The sequence below is a fragment of the Rhopilema esculentum genome, chromosome 19 (genome assembly GCF_057945365.1).
Source record: "Rhopilema esculentum isolate cy_ngs chromosome 19, ASM5794536v1, whole genome shotgun sequence".
Lineage (NCBI taxonomy): Eukaryota > Metazoa > Cnidaria > Scyphozoa > Rhizostomeae > Rhizostomatidae > Rhopilema > Rhopilema esculentum.
Window position 1 is genome coordinate 1993323 of NC_142833.1, and position 19704 is coordinate 2013026.

At 35.5% G+C, this 19704-nt stretch overlaps 1 protein-coding gene across 1 annotated transcript; it reads left to right on the forward strand.

Moving 5' to 3' along the window:
• Positions 1-878: 878 nt before the first annotated feature.
• LOC135688612 (mitofusin-2) lies at positions 879-19547 on the forward strand. Its single transcript, XM_065205551.2, has 20 exons — positions 879-1267; positions 3382-3624; positions 4202-4284; positions 4740-4778; positions 5681-5789; positions 6812-6922; positions 8164-8271; positions 9044-9140; positions 10080-10141; positions 10335-10456; positions 12531-12657; positions 12895-12999; positions 13131-13233; positions 13876-13936; positions 14635-14791; positions 15112-15345; positions 15605-15724; positions 17006-17082; positions 17595-17729; positions 17961-19547. Exons 1-20 carry the CDS (start codon positions 1034-1036, stop codon positions 18034-18036), a joined length of 2403 nt encoding a protein of 800 aa, XP_065061623.1. The 5' UTR covers positions 879-1033; the 3' UTR covers positions 18037-19547.
• The last annotated feature ends 157 nt before the right edge of the window (positions 19548-19704 follow it).

Genomic DNA, 19704 nt, shown 5'->3' on the forward strand with positions numbered 1-19704 from the left:
ATTTTTACCCACTTATTCACTTTATTAACTTTTCCAACTGTTCTCTTTCCTTTAGCAAACTTATTTCATAATCTATCTTCTTTTTCTATTTGTATTCTATTTGTTCTACTCTTTTTTAACTCTCTACAAATAAGTTTCCTTTCAGTCTATATAATTTGTCACCCTTACCAGCCATTTATGTCCTTTTTGTCACGTTTTCTTGCCTCTTCCACTCCCTCAATTCCTTTTAAACACCCCTGTATTGCCAGCCTGATGAGGATTTTTCACGGGGGAAGACAGGCAAATTTTGAAGGGAAAGCAAAAAATTTGTCTTGGACAGACAGTGGATTTGTAAATCTTGCAATTATGTTGCCAGCGATAGATAAATCTGTTTATAACTCTAAAAATCACCCAATAATGTTATGTTTTGCCAAAGAGGGAACTTGAGACTTACTGGAGACAAAAACAAAAAACCTCAGATCGAAAGGGACATTGGTAAATAAAAAAAACGACTGGCTTATTCGAATTTTCGAAAGGGGGCACCCCGGTCAGAAAATTTCTCGTCGAGCACGGATTTTACCGGGGATGCTACACATGGCTGTTTTGAAAGCATTTTCTTACATATTCCAGCTCTCACTTGTATCTTAATAGACAAACAATACTGTATTTTACTCGTCCTTTAATTTTATCTGTGTTATCTAATTTTTCTTCGATAACTAGTTTTTTCCAACATTTTAATAGCTTCTCTGCATTTTAATTTATTTTTTTGTCTTGTTTTAATTTTTCGTTATTTCTCATCTTAACCTGGGTATGTACCATGTATATGTTGTATTAATCAAGTTATGCTATGTCTAGAGCAACATTTTAGCAGATGTGGTCGAAGACCTCTGCGAAGGTGATTTCAATAGACGCTGTTGTTGCTGCATGATGGCGCACTGGGAGCAGATGTCCTTTTTGGCCTAAAGTTATAAAAAATGGTTGCTTATTTTGATATTCTGCATCTCAACATAGCAAGGAGCAATGAAGACGCTTTGGAAAAACTTTAGACATCATAATGCCTCAAATTAATAGAGCCTTTCGAAAAGCAAACTCCATTTCAGCAGGCAGTAATCCACTTAGCCTGGAAGCCATGGCGATTTCACCCCTGCAAGTATTCGTGAGAGCCAAGAAATTAATTAATCAAACGTTCGACGAACTTGCCAGGTACCTTAAAGAAACGAGGGATTTTTTAACTGACTGTGAGATTACTGATGAGCTGGATCATGAGACGAGAAAAGACTTACAACAGGTTTGCAAAATTACGTTTTGAAATTAAGGCAGCTGAGCTGCTCATCGTCCAGTCTGCAGAGTATGGCATGTGCACACCGGAGATATTTTGTGCAAAGCCCTTTGCACACCGGGTATTTTTGGGTGTGGCAACTAAGATGGGCGTGGCTGGGTGTGGTCCCATAGAAAATTCTGTTGCTTCTATCCAGACTGGAAACTTTGCTTCTTGCACGGACAAGTTTACTTTGAAAATTTGAGACTGCGCACCTGAAATCATACACTCTTAGTTATTTTTATTGTTAATAATGTTAAATGCTATTGTCTAAAGCTCTAGCGGATTTAGCGCGGCCAATATACAAAAGGGCGCAGATGTGTGCGTGGGCAATATATTGCGGGTGCACAACAAATTTTGCAATCTGGGCTTCTATTGGAATACCCAGACAAAAAAAAGAAAGGGCGGGCAAAAGAAGAAGGCATGCGAGGCTCCTTAGCATTTTTACGGTGAAATGCAAATTTACAAACTTTAACCACAACAGGGGAAAATAGCTGGTGCACACCAGCACACCAGAAATTTTTTGTGGTGCACACCGGCACACCAGGCTTTTCGCTCCTGCACAGATCTCGTCAAAAAGTGCCATACTCTGCAGACTGGCTCATCGTAATTTATAAGCCTAAAGATAGTTATTGCTGGCAGGTTCTGCCGAAGTGGCAAGTTCTTATCTGTCACTCAACATTGCATATCTTTTAGAGTGACATCCCCTTATAGACATGCTTAATTTCTTGCTTTTTTTAGTGTCAGAGGTAAGGTTCAGAACTGTCATTGTCTTCAGGCCATGGGTTTTTCCTTATGGGTCATCCAATAGGTTTCTAATTAGGCAGCTATGAAAAGAAATACACAAAACTAGAACTAAAAAACTGTCAAGGTATGTGGTTTACTTGAAATAAAAGAAGATATTTAACTTGCTATCAAAGTTTATTTTGTATTCAGCTGTAAGTTTAGTTCCTCAAAAGGAAATCAAGAAAGCCATACTCAATGCCTGTCTTAAGAGTACCGCAATAATTCTATTGAGCCTCTGGGCCGGGGCTTATTCGAAACTCAATGTTGGAAGGGGGCTTTATTTGAGAGAGAGGTTATTCAAGGGGAGGATGTCTGTTGGATTATTACCAGTTTTGTAGCTACTTGACATGACCGTGCACATGCAAAGACATCCACATTCAAACAAATATTTCCCAATCGGATTGCATTTACCATATCACTTAATAGCCCAACTTGAAATAATAAGATTATTTATATGGGTGCCTCCAATAATTTTTCATCAGATGAAGCATTCATTATTTTTCAGGAGATGCTCAAAAACTCCTTCATACAAATAATTCCAGAATATTCTCTTCCAAAACCTGTCTTGAGCTTAAAATAGGCAGGCCAACAGACCTGGAAGCAGATCAACATAAAAGATCTGAAGCATATAATATTTTGGCATCCTGTTTACCTAGCCTTTATCTGCTTTTATAGTAGGGATCAGATGTACTTAAGTGCTTAAGTATGCTGCCTTTTCCCCTTTTTGCTAACTGTAAAAACCCACCTGTTAAAACCATATAAAAGTACTTTTAGAATTAATAAGTTTTGAGCAAAAGGCTGTTAAATGAGTTTCTTATCAAAATGTGTATCTAATGGAGAAAATGAAGAAAATAGCAGAGCCATCCTGAAAAGAATTAACAATTATACATTTTGACAGAGAGTAAATAGTTTTTACAGGGTAGTATTTTATATTCAGTTAATTGAATTCAAGTTTGTTTCTAAAAGACTGCTTCTTCCATCTATTTTACTTCAGAAGCTTTTGTTCAAAAATGAACAGCTATAAGAATTTGAAAAAATCTGCCTAAACAGTCTTTTTTATTCTTTTACATAACCTTGAAAAACTCATCACCCAGTATCTTATAAGGAGTTTCTGTGTGCTTTAACTGTTTATTCAAATAAAAATGGAACAAAATATTATTATGGTATAAAGTAAGATAATGAGGTTTATGGTAAAGATAAAAAAAGAAATATTTACATCAATCAAGAAAAGCCTGATAGTGTGATTTTGGTATTGATTGAGATGCCTCATTTAACACAATATCCTCATTTATCTCCAGGTATCAAACTATTTGGAGCAGGTATCTGGCATTACAGCAGTTCTGTCAAGGGATCACATGAAAGTGGCATTTTTCGGCAGAACAAGTAATGGAAAAAGCACAGTCATTAATGCTATGTTGCAAGACAAAATACTGCCATCTGGTATTGGTCATACAACAAATTGTTTTGTTACCGTTATGGGATGTAATGGAACTGAAGCATATATGAATACACCTGATTCAAAGGAGAAGAGAAGTGTGGATGTGGGTACTCAATAATTAACATTGATTTACTTTTGCCTGCAATAATTCTGTTTTGGTCATATTGGCAATAACCTGATCTGAAATCAATGTTTTTGCTTTTTAAAGTTTCAGAGTTGGTATTTGACCAGTCACTCATGCCAACAATCCACCATTCACAGGGGTTATACAACAAAACCCAATTAAAGGGACCTTAAAACAAACTACACATTACTGAATCAAATAATTTTTTCCTGTGCCTGTGAGCTACAAAAACCCAAACATTTCTATAAAGAATCAGAGAAAGTTTTACCAGAATGTTTTGACTGAGATTTTTTGTTTTCAAAAAGATTCTTTTTGATAATCAACTGTTTTGTGACTTCCACTTTTACTGGACTTGTCCAAGGCTATTTAGGAACAATTTTCTATTATGTTGTAGCTTTGAAAAAACCAAACATTCTACAACATACTTAAAACTTTTTTATCTGAAACTTCCAATAAAATACGTCAGTGAAAATGAAAGTGTCATGAAATGCTCAGATTTTCAAATTTTGTACCACCATAAAACTGTTATTTTAATATATTCAATTTTTGTATTTAGTCATTACAACAACTTGCACATGCATTAGGAGAAGGGAAAATTGACAGCAGCAGCCTCATTCAAGTTTTTTGGCCAAAAGATGTGTAAGATAATATATTGATTTTTCTTCATAATTCAATGCGACCCTTGTGCTTTACTGTGTATCTAAAATAATCTGGTTTTGATGATTTTTGTAAGGGATTTTATTTATTGTGATTGATAATGGAAAAGAAAAGTTGTCAAATGCTTTAAATGACTTTTTGATAGATGATGTTATTATGCAAGATAATTTTTTAATGTTTCCAGAAAGTTTGATATAGTGAACATTAAAATTAAACATTACCAGAAAGAGCACATTACTACATATTACATAAACTCTTCATGAAGAGCACAACCTAGAGTGTTGCTAAATATTTATGTTTCTTTCTGTAATGATTCAAAATTTGTAAATTTGGCTATTTAATTTCTGCTCAGAAAAATTTTTGTGGTCTTAGTTGACTTTTAAGAACTTTTCAGAATTTGAAGTTTTGTTTTTTAAGGCTTTTAAATTTGTTTTCAGTTGCACATTGCTCAGAGATGATGTTGTGTTTGTTGACAGGTTAGTTGCAGGGTTTTGACTCTTATGTAACTGTTATGATTGGCAGTAAAATGGAAGCAAAGGCCAGTTACAAGCCAAGACCAAAATATTATTATTGTTTGTTCTTATGTTTAACAAAAGGTTTATCAGCTCTTTTATCAACAGGGTCCCTCACATTAAAGTCATTTGTTAGCTCTGGAATTCAGGATGATAGGGGTTCAATGGGTTCCATAGCTGTAGCAAACAGCTAAAAAATATTGTTCATTTTTTTAGTAGCCCAAAAAATTCCAGCACAATCTTAAAGGCATTTGACACAGGTAAAAGTGGCTTACAGCCACTCGACCACAAGGGCTTGACCAATCAAATTGAGCTCAGAGAAAAACATGTGAGCAGTTTCCGCCTTTCTGCAAGTTGGTGAAATCCTAGAGCACCGTGCAGTGGCTCAGCGTGCAGTGGCTTCACGTCAGCCGTTTCCAATTTCTTTCTTGTGCACATGCTCTGATCAATTTGGCCAAAGTTATGTTCGGATTCATGTCAAATACCTTTAGTCTCATGTTCATATGATATCTTTCTTACAAACTGTTGCATCAGCTCAATAATGTAGATGCATTTTTTTGAAGAAACCTAAAGTTTTAAACTTTTATTTACTTATTTCAACATATTTCTAAACCAAGTATCTAAATCTATCATTTGTGGATCTTTAGCTTTTTGGTCAACAGCATTATGTTGACCGCCAAAAATACCAATATTGATACAAAATATCATTTAATTTACCATAATTATCAAAAATGTGAAATTGACCCCAAAATACGTTTATGAGTAATTACAGAAACACTTGTCCTGCTGCTTGTGATGCTGTGTAAAGTTGTTCTCTTAGAAAATTCGTAAACATGTTTCAGGAAAATGTTATCTTTATATTGCAGTCCTGGAATTGATGTCACACCTGACCTAGATAGCTGGATTGACAAACATTGCCTTGATGCTGACGTTTTTGTCCTTGTTGTCAATTCTGAGTCTACTCTGAATCAAACAGTGAGTTTATTTCAATTTGTTAATGCTGCGATGCTGAGAAACTTTGAAAGCTGTGTTATTTTTGTCCAGTTCTTTTCAGTCTTTTTCACTGATGCTAGGCCTTGGCGAAGACAGTATATAGCAGAGTCCATAAAAGTTGTTAACCTTCCTCCAGACAAAAACATCTCGGAAGGCAAACCTTCCTCGCAAAAAATATAATGTGGGCGTACCTTGGATGTGTCACAGGAGCTTCTATTGTTTTTCGTGGACCTTCCTCTGGTCAGTGGCCGTGCGACTGTAACGTTTTCCTGACTGTGGTTAATAGCTGTTAGAAATAATCCTGACCTTTTTTCAATTGGTTGAGGTGCTTTATGGAACTACATTTTAAAACTTAACTTGGTAGAAACTTATATGACCTTTAAAATTGTTACCCAGTCGAGGCTACTTTTGAATACGTCTGAAGCTCTAAGATGTGTTAATTTGTCAAACAAGAACATGCAAAATATTTAACCAGATCGACCGTATTCTTGCAAAAATTGCTCCATTCATATCTATTTTTGTATAAAAATGAAATTTCCCAAGATCGCAACCACCAGGGGTGTCATAGCAATGTTTACTTTTGCGTTAATTTAGTACTCTTTACCTGAATAAGAACTTCTTTGGGGGCTAAATTCAACTCTTTGGAATGCTGCACCTGCCATCCAATTTTTTACTTTCACCTTGCATATTTTTTTTATAGATTTAGATTGAAGATAATCGTTGAACCGGTCTTGTTATTATAATTCTTGATGCCGTGAAGACAGAGCTGTATGCGATTTGGTTTAAAGAACATAACTGTTCTAAGATGCAACTTCTAGTTTCACGCTTAATGCAATCATTAGATAAATTTGGTTTGAAATGAATGGTTTTGTATCGTATTATATGGTTTATAAGACAAAAATTGAAGAAATCCTTCCTTTAGAAATTGTTTTAAAATATATATTTTCTTGTTTAAAGACCAGAAAATTATATTAGGACTGATATAATTTCTTTGTTATAACTAGGAAAAGAGCTTCTTCCACAAAGTCAATAATCGTTTATCAAAACCAAACGTTTTTATATTGAACAACAGATGGGATGCATCGTCAGATGGGGACCCTCAAATGATGGCCAAGGTAAATTATTGTTTTTTTTAAAGTGTGCTGTTGCTTTTGCCCGAACAACAATACCTAACCAACTCGACTTTCTATTATTTTTGACTGAGTCCTCGCATTGTAGAGTTCAAAGATTGGTCATTATCTTTTTGTCGTAGATACAGAAGTACTGCCCATGAAATAAACGAAATTGAAAAATAGGGTTCCACAATGAGGACGTCATAAAATTCTATTTTCGAATATTTTGTTTTGACTGTATAACCTGAGAAAATATTATGAAATACCTCTAAATTTGCAAAATTTGATAAATTTATGTAGTCATAGGTATAAAAGTGTTAAGCTAGTCAGCTAAATTTAATACACTATTGGCTTTGTCGCAGCAGCAATACCAATAAGCAACTTTATTTTCTTTCCACGCAATTGGGCATGAGTTCTTATATCCATGTCCAGCCACTCTTGTATGACTTTTCACGATGTTTTTTTATTTGGGCTTCCAAAGACATGCTTAAATCACAAATATTGTTATAAAATGAAAAGAAATTATGTTTTTCATCATTATTGTTGTGTATGCTAAAGATAGATGTGTTTGAAGTACCACCCTCAATTTTGACACTTCAACATAAAGATTTACTATCCAAGATAATTTAATTTTAAACGTTTTAGTTACTTGGGTTGTCACTAATTTGTTCTACTTTTCAGTTTTAACTACCACATTATCTGTAATCTTTCCTTGCTAAACGTTTCTTTGGTATTGGGGTTTTAGTCTACATGTTAGCATCTTAAGCATTTGTCATTTCTGTACTTAAAATTAGATGTCTTTGTTACTTTTTTTTATATCCATTAAAAAGTTACAATACATAAATACAAGCTACGCTACTTACAAATTTACTTTACAATACTACTCGGACGATACCCCGAGGAGCAAAAGACTATGACTACCCCGGGGCCATAGACACAGAGGTTAAAATAAACTACTGTAGTCTGTCTCAAATTACATGCCACGAGAAATGTCTGCGATCAATTCAAATTTAAGAAGGGAGGTTTAGGTATCATCGCAACTACTGCGTGGCATCCAATTTGAGGCAGACTTTAAAAATACACGACTAAAATAAAAGATAGGAAGAAAGGAACATGGGACATGGGAGACTTGATAGAGAAACGCTACTTGATACTTGATACTTGTTATTTGTACGTGTGTTACTGTGCTCTTTGTTACTTGATAGAGAAATGCTATATTATTTTTGCATTCTTTTTATTTTAAGGTTAAGCAGCAACATTTGGAACGTACTACAAACTTTTTAGCTGATGAACTAAAGTGTGTTAACAAGAGAGAAGCGAAGGACCGCGTTTTCTTTGTCTCTGCTCTTGAGGTAACAACGTACTTTCATTTTGGTTCCGTTTACGGCGCACTTTCCCTTTGCTCCTTGCTTGTTTAAAGTTTTTCCTCGAATAAGATGATATTTTTTAATTCAATTTGATTCTGTTTCATGTGCTGTTTTCATTAATATATAGATTTGAGTACCTTTTCAACTAATTTATACCTGCAGTTTGTAAAATTCAATTTTTTGAAGTAGGTATCTTTATATTGAAATATTTTCTAGTCTTTTGTATCCTCTTACCTTTGTGCTAAACCTTGCGAGAAGATGTTTTTGTTACTAGAATCCTACAACATGAACTTCGAGCAAACAGCAATACTATTTAACCCAGTGCAAGAACAACACCACATGGCACAGAGACCACTATATTTATTGAACAAAAATTATTACAAAAGTTTTCTATAGAAACTGTAGAGTCCAAATCACATATTTTTAAACGAAACATAAATCTGTAGATAACTTCGAGTGCAGCTGTAGATTGTGTAAGACTTTTAATATACATTTATGCTTTCTATAAAAATTACTTTAAATATACATTGTAAGTAGTTAGCTTCAATTAGCTTGAAACGTAGCATTAACATTAACTTGTATCATGTATTTATAATTATTTATTTTATTATTATTATGCTATGGAGCCAAGTCTGAAGGCAAGAAAGACGCATACCAAAGGATTTATCAAATCTTCGCTATCATTATAACAAACCTCGCATAATATTTGCGAGAAAGAATATCGCTGTTTTGAAATAATCACGATTTGATCTTTCAGACATTACGTCACCGAATGAAACAGAAGCGAATGCAAGGACAACCAGCACCTGCTGTCAATTTGCAGCGAAGCGAAAGCATCGAAAGTGACATCAATGGTATTTTACCTTTTTAGATGCCTCCCTTAAACATCCCAAAGTTTAACTCCAATTTTGTCACTGAAATTTCTATCTTGAAAACAAGGAACTTATCTTTGCTTGAAGCTAATGACTGGGAAATATTCTCATTTGGAAAACCACCCAAATGGGACTTAAGTTCATGTGCAGGTGTATGGACGCCATTTATGATATATGATGATATAAAGAATTAACTTTATTGCCAAATAAAATGGTTCCTTTAACAATATGGCTTCTTCTTGATTGTCTCAAGCAACGCGATTCGTGCCGGAAAAAGTTTTTTGGCCAATCCGAGCATGCAAAATAACAGAAGTTTATATGGTCGATACTAGTAACATTTTAAAATGTGTTCATGCAGGCATGATGCTTTTTTTGTTCGCCTCTTTGGAGTGACGGACCGCCTTGATGGGATGTGTTAGAAATTTGGGTTTGTTTTTTAAATGAAATGATGTGAACACATGTCATCTGAGGATGTCGTAGAAAAACCACGACTCCCATTTTACTCCAATTTCTCCACGACTCAAATAAAAAGATTTCATACCAAGCCTTGTTTTTCAAAACTTACTTATTTTATTTTGTACATGCTATTTTCTCTCTGCTGACCTTCTGTTTATATTTAAGACAATAAGCCTATCGAGTCAGTCTTGCATGTATCTTGATGTGTTAATTTGCTTGCTTTTTTCAGATGTTTATTTTCTGTTTATGTATTGCGTTCCGAATGGTTTCTTTGTTAATATATCTTTTAAAATGGTCGCAGGCGATATAAAACGTGATGATTAAGTTTTCAAATATGACGTTCTTCACCATTGTGAGTAGTTTTGCTTCGGATAGGTTTTCAGAGAGAACTCTAGCAATAGTGACTGCATTATGAAATTGCTTTCTTTAAGTGATTTATTCCTATTTTCTGATTTTTTTTGACAGACTTCGTTGGAGAACACAGGGCAAGGCTGATCGAATTCGAGAATTTTGAGATAAAGTTTCAGGTAAGAATTTCTTTGGTCGAGGGGCTGATGAATTTTTTGTGTTTTTTGTTAGAAAGGGAGAAAACCGGGCTTATTCGAGGGGGAGGGGCTTTTACGATAGGGAGGTGATAGGGGGAGGGTGATTCGTGGTTTTACGGTGCTTGCTTTTGACTTGGGTTTGGCTTCATCTAACTACTGGATATTGTGTTTTCAGGAATGCATCTCAAAGTCTGCCATTACCACAAAATTTGAAAGCCATGCTTCAAGAGGAAAAGGAATCACTTCACAGTTAAGATTAATTATGGAACAGGTTGTTGGCAGGGCCTACTCACAAAGGTTTGTGTTGTGTAATATTATACTTTCTAGACATATTATGTATCAATGAATTATAAATCATTGCTTAACATTTTTCGCAGGTTTCTATATCTTGGACTTTATATATTATCATTTTGCTACATTTTTCACGCTTGAGAGTTTTTCATAGAGATTTTCAAGGTACACGGCAGAATATCTTGTAGGAATTTTACCAAATAGTGGTCGGCTAGCCGTATTGTTTTATATTCTTATTTACCATTTTCTACCGCCTCTTTTAATCGCGGTCTATCTGATGCACAAAGTTGCAAAAGCTCCATCTATGAATCTCTCGAGAAAACTGAATTATTGGCAACGCCCATTGGAACCCTTTTATGTTCTTCGCTTCTTTTGTGACTCAGAATCTTTTCCCTAGGGTATTTTTCCAGTGTTATTATACCACAGGCCTTACTTCAGTTCACTCAAATTTTCCAGTCCTGTTATACATCGATCTTTCAAATTTTCCTTTAATAAATCTAGGAAGATCCCTTGAAGCAAGTTATATTTGCAGAGTATACCTTAAATTGAACTTTTATTCGTTTATCGTCTGCTTGATATAGAGTCACGTCGCCCCCTTATGGAACGATTCGATTTTTTCATGAATTCTGACAGTGCAATGATAAAAATAAATATGAAGGAGTTTAGGTTTGTTTATCTTCAAAAAACGCGCGAAATTATTTTGCTGACGACATTATTTGAACCCTTTGCTAATTATCGTTGTTTCATTTTGTTTTTAAATTCAAAAGTAACTACTAGGAGACTATTACTAGGAGAATATTTTATAAGTAAGCGAAATGTAAACGAAAAAGTTGTCATTAGACCTTCGACCCTTCTTTTTTTCCTGCACCTAAACTTTCTTGGTGATTCCCTCGGTCGGTTTTTTAGCTAAGGCTATGTTCACATTGCTCCGTATTCGTTTTTATCCGTTTTCATGTCGATCCGTTTTGCCTGTTCACACTGCTCCGGGTACATTTGAAAACGGTATGAAAACGATGACGCGTTCACATTGCTCCGCTCTGGATAAAAAGGAAAACGCCACTAACTGGTTTACAGCACTCGCGACTGCTAAAAAACTTTTTAAACAACTCACTGCCAATAATATTCCTCCGAGTAGTGTACTAACTTCGAGTGAATCAGCCATGTTAAGAAAAATTTTTCAAATTGGCGCGATCTAAGCATCTTGCTGTATTGTTGTTGTTGTTGGCGTTTTCAAAAGTACCCGTTTTCGGTGTTCACACTGCGTTTTTGCGTTTTCAAAAGACTCCGTTTTCAAAAGTCTCCGTTTTCAAAGTGCGTTTTCAAGAGTCTCCGTTTTCAAGGTGGAGCAGTGTGAACGCAAGGCACAAACGGATACTTTTTTATCCGTTTTCATTTGAATCTGGAGCAATGTGAACGGGGCCTAAAACAAAACCAACCCCAACAAAGTGTTTCTTCATCTTCCAAAAACGAATATTTGTTGAAACCCAAACACTAGCTTGCACAATTTTCATTCACTGGGATTTTTTATTAGGAGCACTTTCATTGGCCTAGTGGCTTCTTCGATGGAACGGCGGGTTTCCTATTGTGATTCTCAACAATTCATGAGTGGCTGAACGTGTGACACGTGATCAGGTCTCATTAATGTAAGAAAACCAAACTGGGGGATAACTTCATTCCTTCTTTACTCTGAATTTGAAAACAAATGGCTTAACGAAAGTCTGATTTGATACTGACGAAATGATAAAGGTAGAAGGAAATAAGGCAGATAGTAATTCCCAGTTTTTCTGCTGCTTTTCTGCATGCCTAAATTTGAGTCGTTCCATAAGGGGCGATGACCTAAGTTTTCACGAAGAAAAGTAGCCTGTATTAATGTTGCTCGTGCAGAAAGAGAGAAAAGCCGATAAGACTGTCTTTACACAAGCATGTAGATTATACAGCAAAGAATGTGCTTGTAGTACGTTTATTTTATTAGGAAGTACAAATAAGCTGAGGTAACAATTTTTACTGAAATCGTTCCATAAGGAGCGACGTGACTCTAACTATAATATAACTATAACCGTATGAACATTTTGCTTGACAGACGTAGATGCGAGGCTCAAAAGCAAGACTTGGAAGAGAGGCTGGAGTACATGACAGTCAGCTTTGAAACCCTTACTAAAGAAATCAAGAACAAAATCCTTAATTTTTCAGAAGAAGTTGAGCAGCAGGTTAGTTTCTTGGGTTTTTTTTATTCGGAGATGTATCGCTGTATCAAGTCCGTGTGATCTGAAATGGTCAAATAATTATTGTAATCAGCAGAAAGATGCTTGGAGAGATGCAGACATACATCAAGTACTTAATGTCTTCAGTTACCACGTGTTTCCTTGCCCTTGTATCGCATCATTAACGGAACTATGTCTCAATCACTGTATTCTGCTTTAAATTCGTAATATTTGTTCCAACAGGTTGCCAAGGCCATGTCAGATGAAATTCGACGTCTGGGGTACCTTGTCGGGGACTTCGATTACCCCTTTCATCCGCACCACGGCTTCTTAAAGACGTATAAAGCGGTGAGTTCAGTGAAGATCTTGTGTATTAAAACTTCTCATAAAGATTCAAGAAAATAATTCTCTTACACCTTTAACAATATCTTTAGTTTAATGATAAAAAGATCATGATTATTTTATGCTATTTTCTGCAGGAGCTTTATTCTCACATTGAAAAAGGACTTGGAAAGAATTTAAAAGCCAGGTGTTCAGCATTGCTGCTTGACTCGATTGAGGAGTACAAAAAGGAAATGAGAGGTAGCGAGACATTTTTCATGCATTCGATTTACTATTTTAGCTGGAAAATATTTGCTAGAATGTTCCATAGGCCTTATGTTTGTACTTCTTTGGACCTGTTATCTAGTACCTGTGGAGGCATGAGTGGTTTTTTTAAGTGGTCTTGAAATCAGAGTTTGCTTTTACGAGAAGATTTAACATCCACCATGAAAGTCTGAATGTATAATTTTGTTAGATTAGAGTTTTTCCAAGTCTTTGTAGCTATATTGAGAAACTGTAGTGTACAATAAAATACCAAATCGGCGTTTATCATCGCTTTTATTAGAATTTTACGTCACAGTTCTTTTTCGAAGTCTTTCTGATCGGTTTTTCTTTAAGTATGGTTGTCACTTATGGAAGTAAATGGTTACTTTAAATCGCTAACTAAAACACAGTAAGGAAAGAAGCAGAACTGTTTATCAGGACCATCTCGATATCTCCTGTGGATCTGCCGTGTGTTTAGTATCTGATCTCGGAAAAATGATGTACCTATAGAGAAATTGTTCGTTTAAGTTTCTTGTTTTTCTAGTTCCCAAATATTAATGTTGACAAAAAGCAGTTGAAGAGTTTTTCAGATGAGAATTGCTTTTCTATGTCTCTGAATTTTCTTTATTCCTTCTTTAGATGGAATTCACTTGTTAATACCTCCTAATGCAGAAAGTGTAATCGTGCAGTTGACACCCAGGTGATTAAACTTTTGCTTTCTGAGTCACAGTTTTGATAATTATTTGTCCGAATGCATCTTTTTTCGAGAAATAACAAATAATGTATAGAATGAAGAGTACTGAAGTGATAACGTCACAAAAATATATTTTTTAAATTTTTAAATTTTGATCCTATAAGCTGAAGAAGCAGCACGAAATACCTCTTAACACGCAAAATCAGTTGATTTTGTCACAAATTGGCTGAGATATGGCCACATGAGCACTGCCTCATGCCCCATCAAACCTCTGTAATTTGGTCTTGGTTCATAACTTTATGAACCAGGCCAGAATAACAGTAATTCGTTAGCAAACTTTCATTGGTCATATCCCGCCAAACTTTATACATATCTAGCTGATAATGTACATTGAGAGCTACTTTATGCCGTTCTTTCACATTATGTGGTCAAAATTGAGAAATTCTAAAAATAAAATCTTGATGACGTCACACTTCGATACTCTATTTATCAGTTGTTTTATGACGTCTTTAATTTGCCACTTCAACGAGATGTAGAAGAGTGGATGTTAAAGTTTTAATTCTGTGTTGTTGGAAAGTCAGTGTTGTGAAATCAAAGTTCGAAGGTCATAGATATAATTCCGCAAATTAAAAGGTCAATAGCCAAGGGTCAAAGTCCCTAACGCCAGGGGTCAAATGTCACTAATGCAAGGTTCCTTTTTACAGACGTGACTTTGAAGTCAGTTATGAGTTGGACGTCCATTCACTTTGCACCGATTTTCAAGAAGATATTTCGTTTCATTTTTCATTGGGATGGACAAATCTTGTGAGACGATTCTTAGCACCAAGAAACGCCAAACTCGCGATGTTGCTAGGAGCCAATGTGAGTTTGTAATTTGAATAATTTGATTCAGTGGCCGGAGATACATGTCTTTTTTGACGTCAGATTGAACTGGTCTTGGGCCCAATGTCCTAAATTTTTTTTAAATTCACATTTCTTTATTTTAGACAATGTACCATTTTCTTTGTACTATCAAGGCTATTTGTGAACTTAAACCATGATGCGACGTGAAATACTGAAGACATAAAACAAACTGAGGGTATCTTCGTTGTTCCTAGTTAGGTGTTTCTGTCTTCCATTGACCTTTCACATAAAAGTATCATTTGCAGTCAGACTCACGTCAGTTATCCTTTTGTGCTTAGATCAGCAAAAGTTCACCAATCGCCGCAATTGCAACCGCTGCGCGACAAGCAAAAGATCAATTCCAACACGAGGCTGAAGAAGAGAAGACCTCGTCCATGGTTGCTAGGCGACAGGATGACGTGCTAGAATACCCTGGTCGTTATGATGAAAATGAATTGACAGTGGCAGTGGTCCATGCTTTAGCATCGGTGACCTCGACGACGTCATGTGGAATCCTTGTTGTTGCCGGACTGGTGTGTATTAACTTTATTGAGAATGCTTCTACTTCAAGTAATTTTCTGTTTGCCACTGTACAGCAACGGATGAACATCTAAACCCTTGGACTACGCATAACAAACTCCCTACACCAGTCAGCATCTTTTAGCACCATTGTGTTTCTCATTAGCTCACGCTGCCAATCTGCTTTCTATTACTCTTCGCCTTCTTTATTTGCCCCTTGCTTTTTCATGTAAACATTATCCTCCATTGCTTTCATATAATTTTCTGTCTAAGGTCTGGAGGACTCTCGGTTGGAAACTGATAATAGGCATAGTTGGTGGTTACGGAACTTTGTACGTGTTCGAAAGGGCGAGGTGGACCAACTCTGCGAAGGAAAACTCTTTCAAAAAACAGGTTTGTTTTTCTCATACTTTCATTCAATCAATTAACCCTACTATGATTACTAACTCACAACATCAAATAGTCTTTTTAAAAATTGGTGGTAATTGCATTTTGAAAGCCAAATGTTAAGCGAAATCGTGAGTAATGGATACCCTAAGACGTCCCCAGGTGCTGTTGGCTGGGCGATCGCCCTCGTAAGCTCCTTCACGCGGACAGTTAGTCGCCCATGTGAAATTTTTTTCACGAAGGCCTATATAATTAGTATTTGATAGTTACGAAATTGGTTATCTGTGTAATTCACGACCTTTAGGAGAGGAAAAATTTTATGGTACCAGGAAGGAAAATATATAGAACTCACAAATGGCAGTGAAACCGAATGTACCGGAAGATATTCCTGAATCATAGAAAATTCGAAACGTGTTCATTTATAAGCAAAATCTTGATTTTTGCTTTTGATTAATGCTTCAAAAAGTCTGTTGTAAGTTTCGATATTCTTAGCTCAGATTCCCGTTCTTTGGATAGATAATTGGTTGGTTTTCTAGCATAGGTTAGAGTGATTTCGTGCTAGCCAGTCATGCAGCTGTTGAGCGTTGTAGCGTTAATTGCCATTGCAAGCTTAAAGCAGGTTATGCCGTATGTATATGGCAAAACACCTAGGTCTTGTACGTTTTTTAACAACAATTATCTTTGTTGGCGTAGCATCACATTTTCGGCGACGCGTAAGGTTTGCGCTAAGATCTATTCGTTTTCAGAATGTCTTATTGTTTCCAGCAATTTTCGAGTTGCCAACAAACCCCAGGCTAGAACCAAGGCCGAAATCGAACCCAGCGCGGAACGTTAATTCGGATGTTTTGAATATACGCATGCTTACGATCTGGCCGTTTACTGGAATTCGCATGGCAACAAAAGATCCATCATAACGTCCCTTAGCGAGCCTTTGGAGTTAGGGGTTTTTCTGCTGAAAAAGAAACGACTAAAGAATCATTTGCAATGGTGAAAAAAATTATTACCTGAATCCTTTAAACACCGGGTTCTTGAAGTATCCGTTATAATAATTTGTTAAAAGCATCGGATTCTTAAGAACTCCGGATTGACGTTAACGCCGGATTCATAAAAGACCGTATCTCTACAAACGCTGGACTCTAATAAAAACCGAATTCGTATTCGTGCTATACTCTTATAAACGCCAAAGCCCAACACAGACCTGCTCAACAGCCTTGCTTTTTTGGAAATTCGGTATCGTTAAAAGGGTCCTAAATGTTTCGTGCTAAAATCAGTGTATTGCGTTTTCAGCTTGTTAGCTATGCTTCAGAGAAGTTGCAACTTGTTGTGAGCTTCACCAGCAAAAGTTGCAGTCACCAAGTTGAACAGTAAGTTTGCCTAGTAATTTCCTTTTATAAGCTTCTTTTAATGAGATCTTTTAATGTTTTGTCTTTTTGAAGACTAAATCTTTTGCTGTATTCTGATTTTGACCCCTAACGATTGAAAATTTGATTTAAATAATCATTATTTTGACTTATCAACACATTGGTGTATATTTACTCTCTCTCTTTTCCCTTTCAATTAAACGCCGTTAGTTCTATAGATATTTTTGATACTCAACGTAGACCGAGAATGGCAGAGTTCGTAATGTAAGGTTGAATTACAAGATCATCAATATGGGGTATTTCAGGTGACATTAAGTGTATGTGGTACTTGTAAAGGACAGGGGATTTTGAATGAGAGGAGCACCGGAAATAATTACTTTGTCTGTAAGCTTGAAATATAAGTGTCTGTAAGATTTACAAACCAGCAGCCCGGGATTCTGGTAGATGTAACTTAAAATATGCGGTCATGAATATGCAAAGGCTCTTTTACACCTATATCGTATTTCTGATTTTAGGGAATTATCATCGACGTTTATGCAGTTGGAAACAGAAATAAAGAACTCAAAATCAAAATTAAAGAAAGAAATAGACGAATTAAACATTGAAATGAAAAGATTAGAAGAAGTCGAAGCAAAAGCTAAAGTTTTTAGGTATGTCGCATAAGTTTTTCTTTTGTAATACAAATATAGAATGTGAACTTTTTCTACTAAAATTATATTATAATCATCACAATTCTATTGCTTTCGTTATTAATTCACACTTAATTGTTGTGAAACCAAACAACAGAAAGGCCCCTTGCTGGCTGTTGAATTCACATCCAGCTTTTCATACTACATCTTTAAAAATTTCAAGAAAAGTTAAGTTTTATATGTTTGTTTAAGGAATAAAGCGTCGTGGCTTGATAGTGAGCTTAATGGATTCATCAAAGAATTCGGATTGTCTAGAAGTAAAATCTGACAGCGTTGCAAATTGAATTGTGAACAACTTGATTGAGCGTGCGTCGTCACAAGGAAAGCCAGACATCTCCATAATGGAAAGTTTAAAGTGTTTATGGCCTAACTTACTATTGTGAACTGTGTCTTCATTGTTCTTAATGGACGGGTGTGACTGGGTTATTTATTGTGTTTTGAAGTGAGTTTTATCATCATGGTGATGTTTAGTATATAATTCATTAAATAGTTAGCTTATAATAAACACGGAACATGTTTGTTCCTGTAATTTAGGCCCATTTATTTTGTGCTTGATTTGTGTAAATGCATGTTTTGCTAATCACTTTGTCTTCGGAAGGGCCTTTGAGGTAGAAACTAAGCTTCTGGGTCTTAACACCAAGCCCAACACAGCTTCAGTACGTTTCCTCCAAGGCCCCCAGCCAGAATGGCAAGTGAAAGTGGTTTCTGTATTTCTATTTCTGTATTGGGGCCTGTTATTGTTCGATATAGAGGTAACTGTTTGACACCCTTTTATATATTCCACCAAGACGTTACAAGTGCATCGTACAATATACACTTCATACAAACGATGCTTCGCTTAGAAACAGGCCGTGACTACTCAATGCCATTATCTAAAGAGGTAAATAAATAAAAGCAACTAAAGTAAGTCTTAAATCTGATTTCACGAGGAAATGACCAAAACCAGATCGATTGCCTTTTGGTAAAATTCAGGCAAGACAGTGTTTTAAATTTTTCAGAAATCTATGTTTATAGGAAATTTTCTTTTAAGTTCGCCAAAAGTAAAAGAATAATCTTTAAATGTTTTGTGATATTTTGATAGTACAGCATCAAGACGAAGTAAATGCCAAAAAAATATTGATAGCGTTTTAAAGTTCCAAAAGATGACGCTATAAAATCTGTTGTTAAAACTTTCAATTGATGACCACATAACCTGAAAGAAACTCCATCAAATATCTCTGAAATTGCCATATTGGTTGCAATTTAGCTGTGCTGTTGTCAGTGAAAAAGCACCACACATTTGCAGTGCTCTTTTAGTTAATGTGGTCCCAGTTCAGTTCAGGAAATTCCAAACAATATATTTTAACAATCATCTTGGAACTCTATTGTCAACGATATCGAATGAAAGCAATGGGATAGTAATTATTTCCTAAACTCTAAATGTTCCTTCAATGGTTCATTTAAAGCTCTAATGTTTTTAAGAGTTTTCACGAAGACAGCGGGGGCATTGAAGTACGCTTGAAGTAAACTTGTATGTATATGCAGCATACTTGTCTAAAATAGTTTAACCCTTTAACTTTCTTTACTGCTAATTCCTTTGCTCCCACTCTTCTTTATTCAAAGTCAATAAATACTAATTAACTAATGATATTTATGACAACTCTGTAAAATTATCTGTCATGAAAGTGCAATATTTTCGTAGGTTTTTAGAAAGAATGCCTGTGATGGTTTCGTGAAAGTTATTGACAATAGCAATCATGAAAAATGGTTTATTAGAAAATACACAACGTTATGATTGAATGTTCACAGTTTCTCTCGTCTAATAGTTTCATTTTTTTGTACTTTTCATATTTTATTTTCCTGCACCATGTCATAGAATTTAGATGAAGATGTTTCTGAGGGTTAAATTTTACAGCCCTGGCAAAACGACTAAACATTTCACTCAACTTTTGTTTAG

Coding starts and splice junctions, on each gene's coding strand:
- LOC135688612 (XM_065205551.2), top strand. CDS start 1,034: ATGCCTCAAATTAATAGAGCCTTTCGAAAAGCAAACTCCATTTCAGCA. Junction 3,625..4,201: donor AGGAGAAGAGAAGTGTGGAT/GTGGGTACTCAA, acceptor TTTTGTATTTAG/TCATTACAACAACTTGCACA. Junction 14,792..15,111: donor CGATGTTGCTAGGAGCCAAT/GTGAGTTTGTAA, acceptor TTTTGTGCTTAG/ATCAGCAAAAGTTCACCAAT.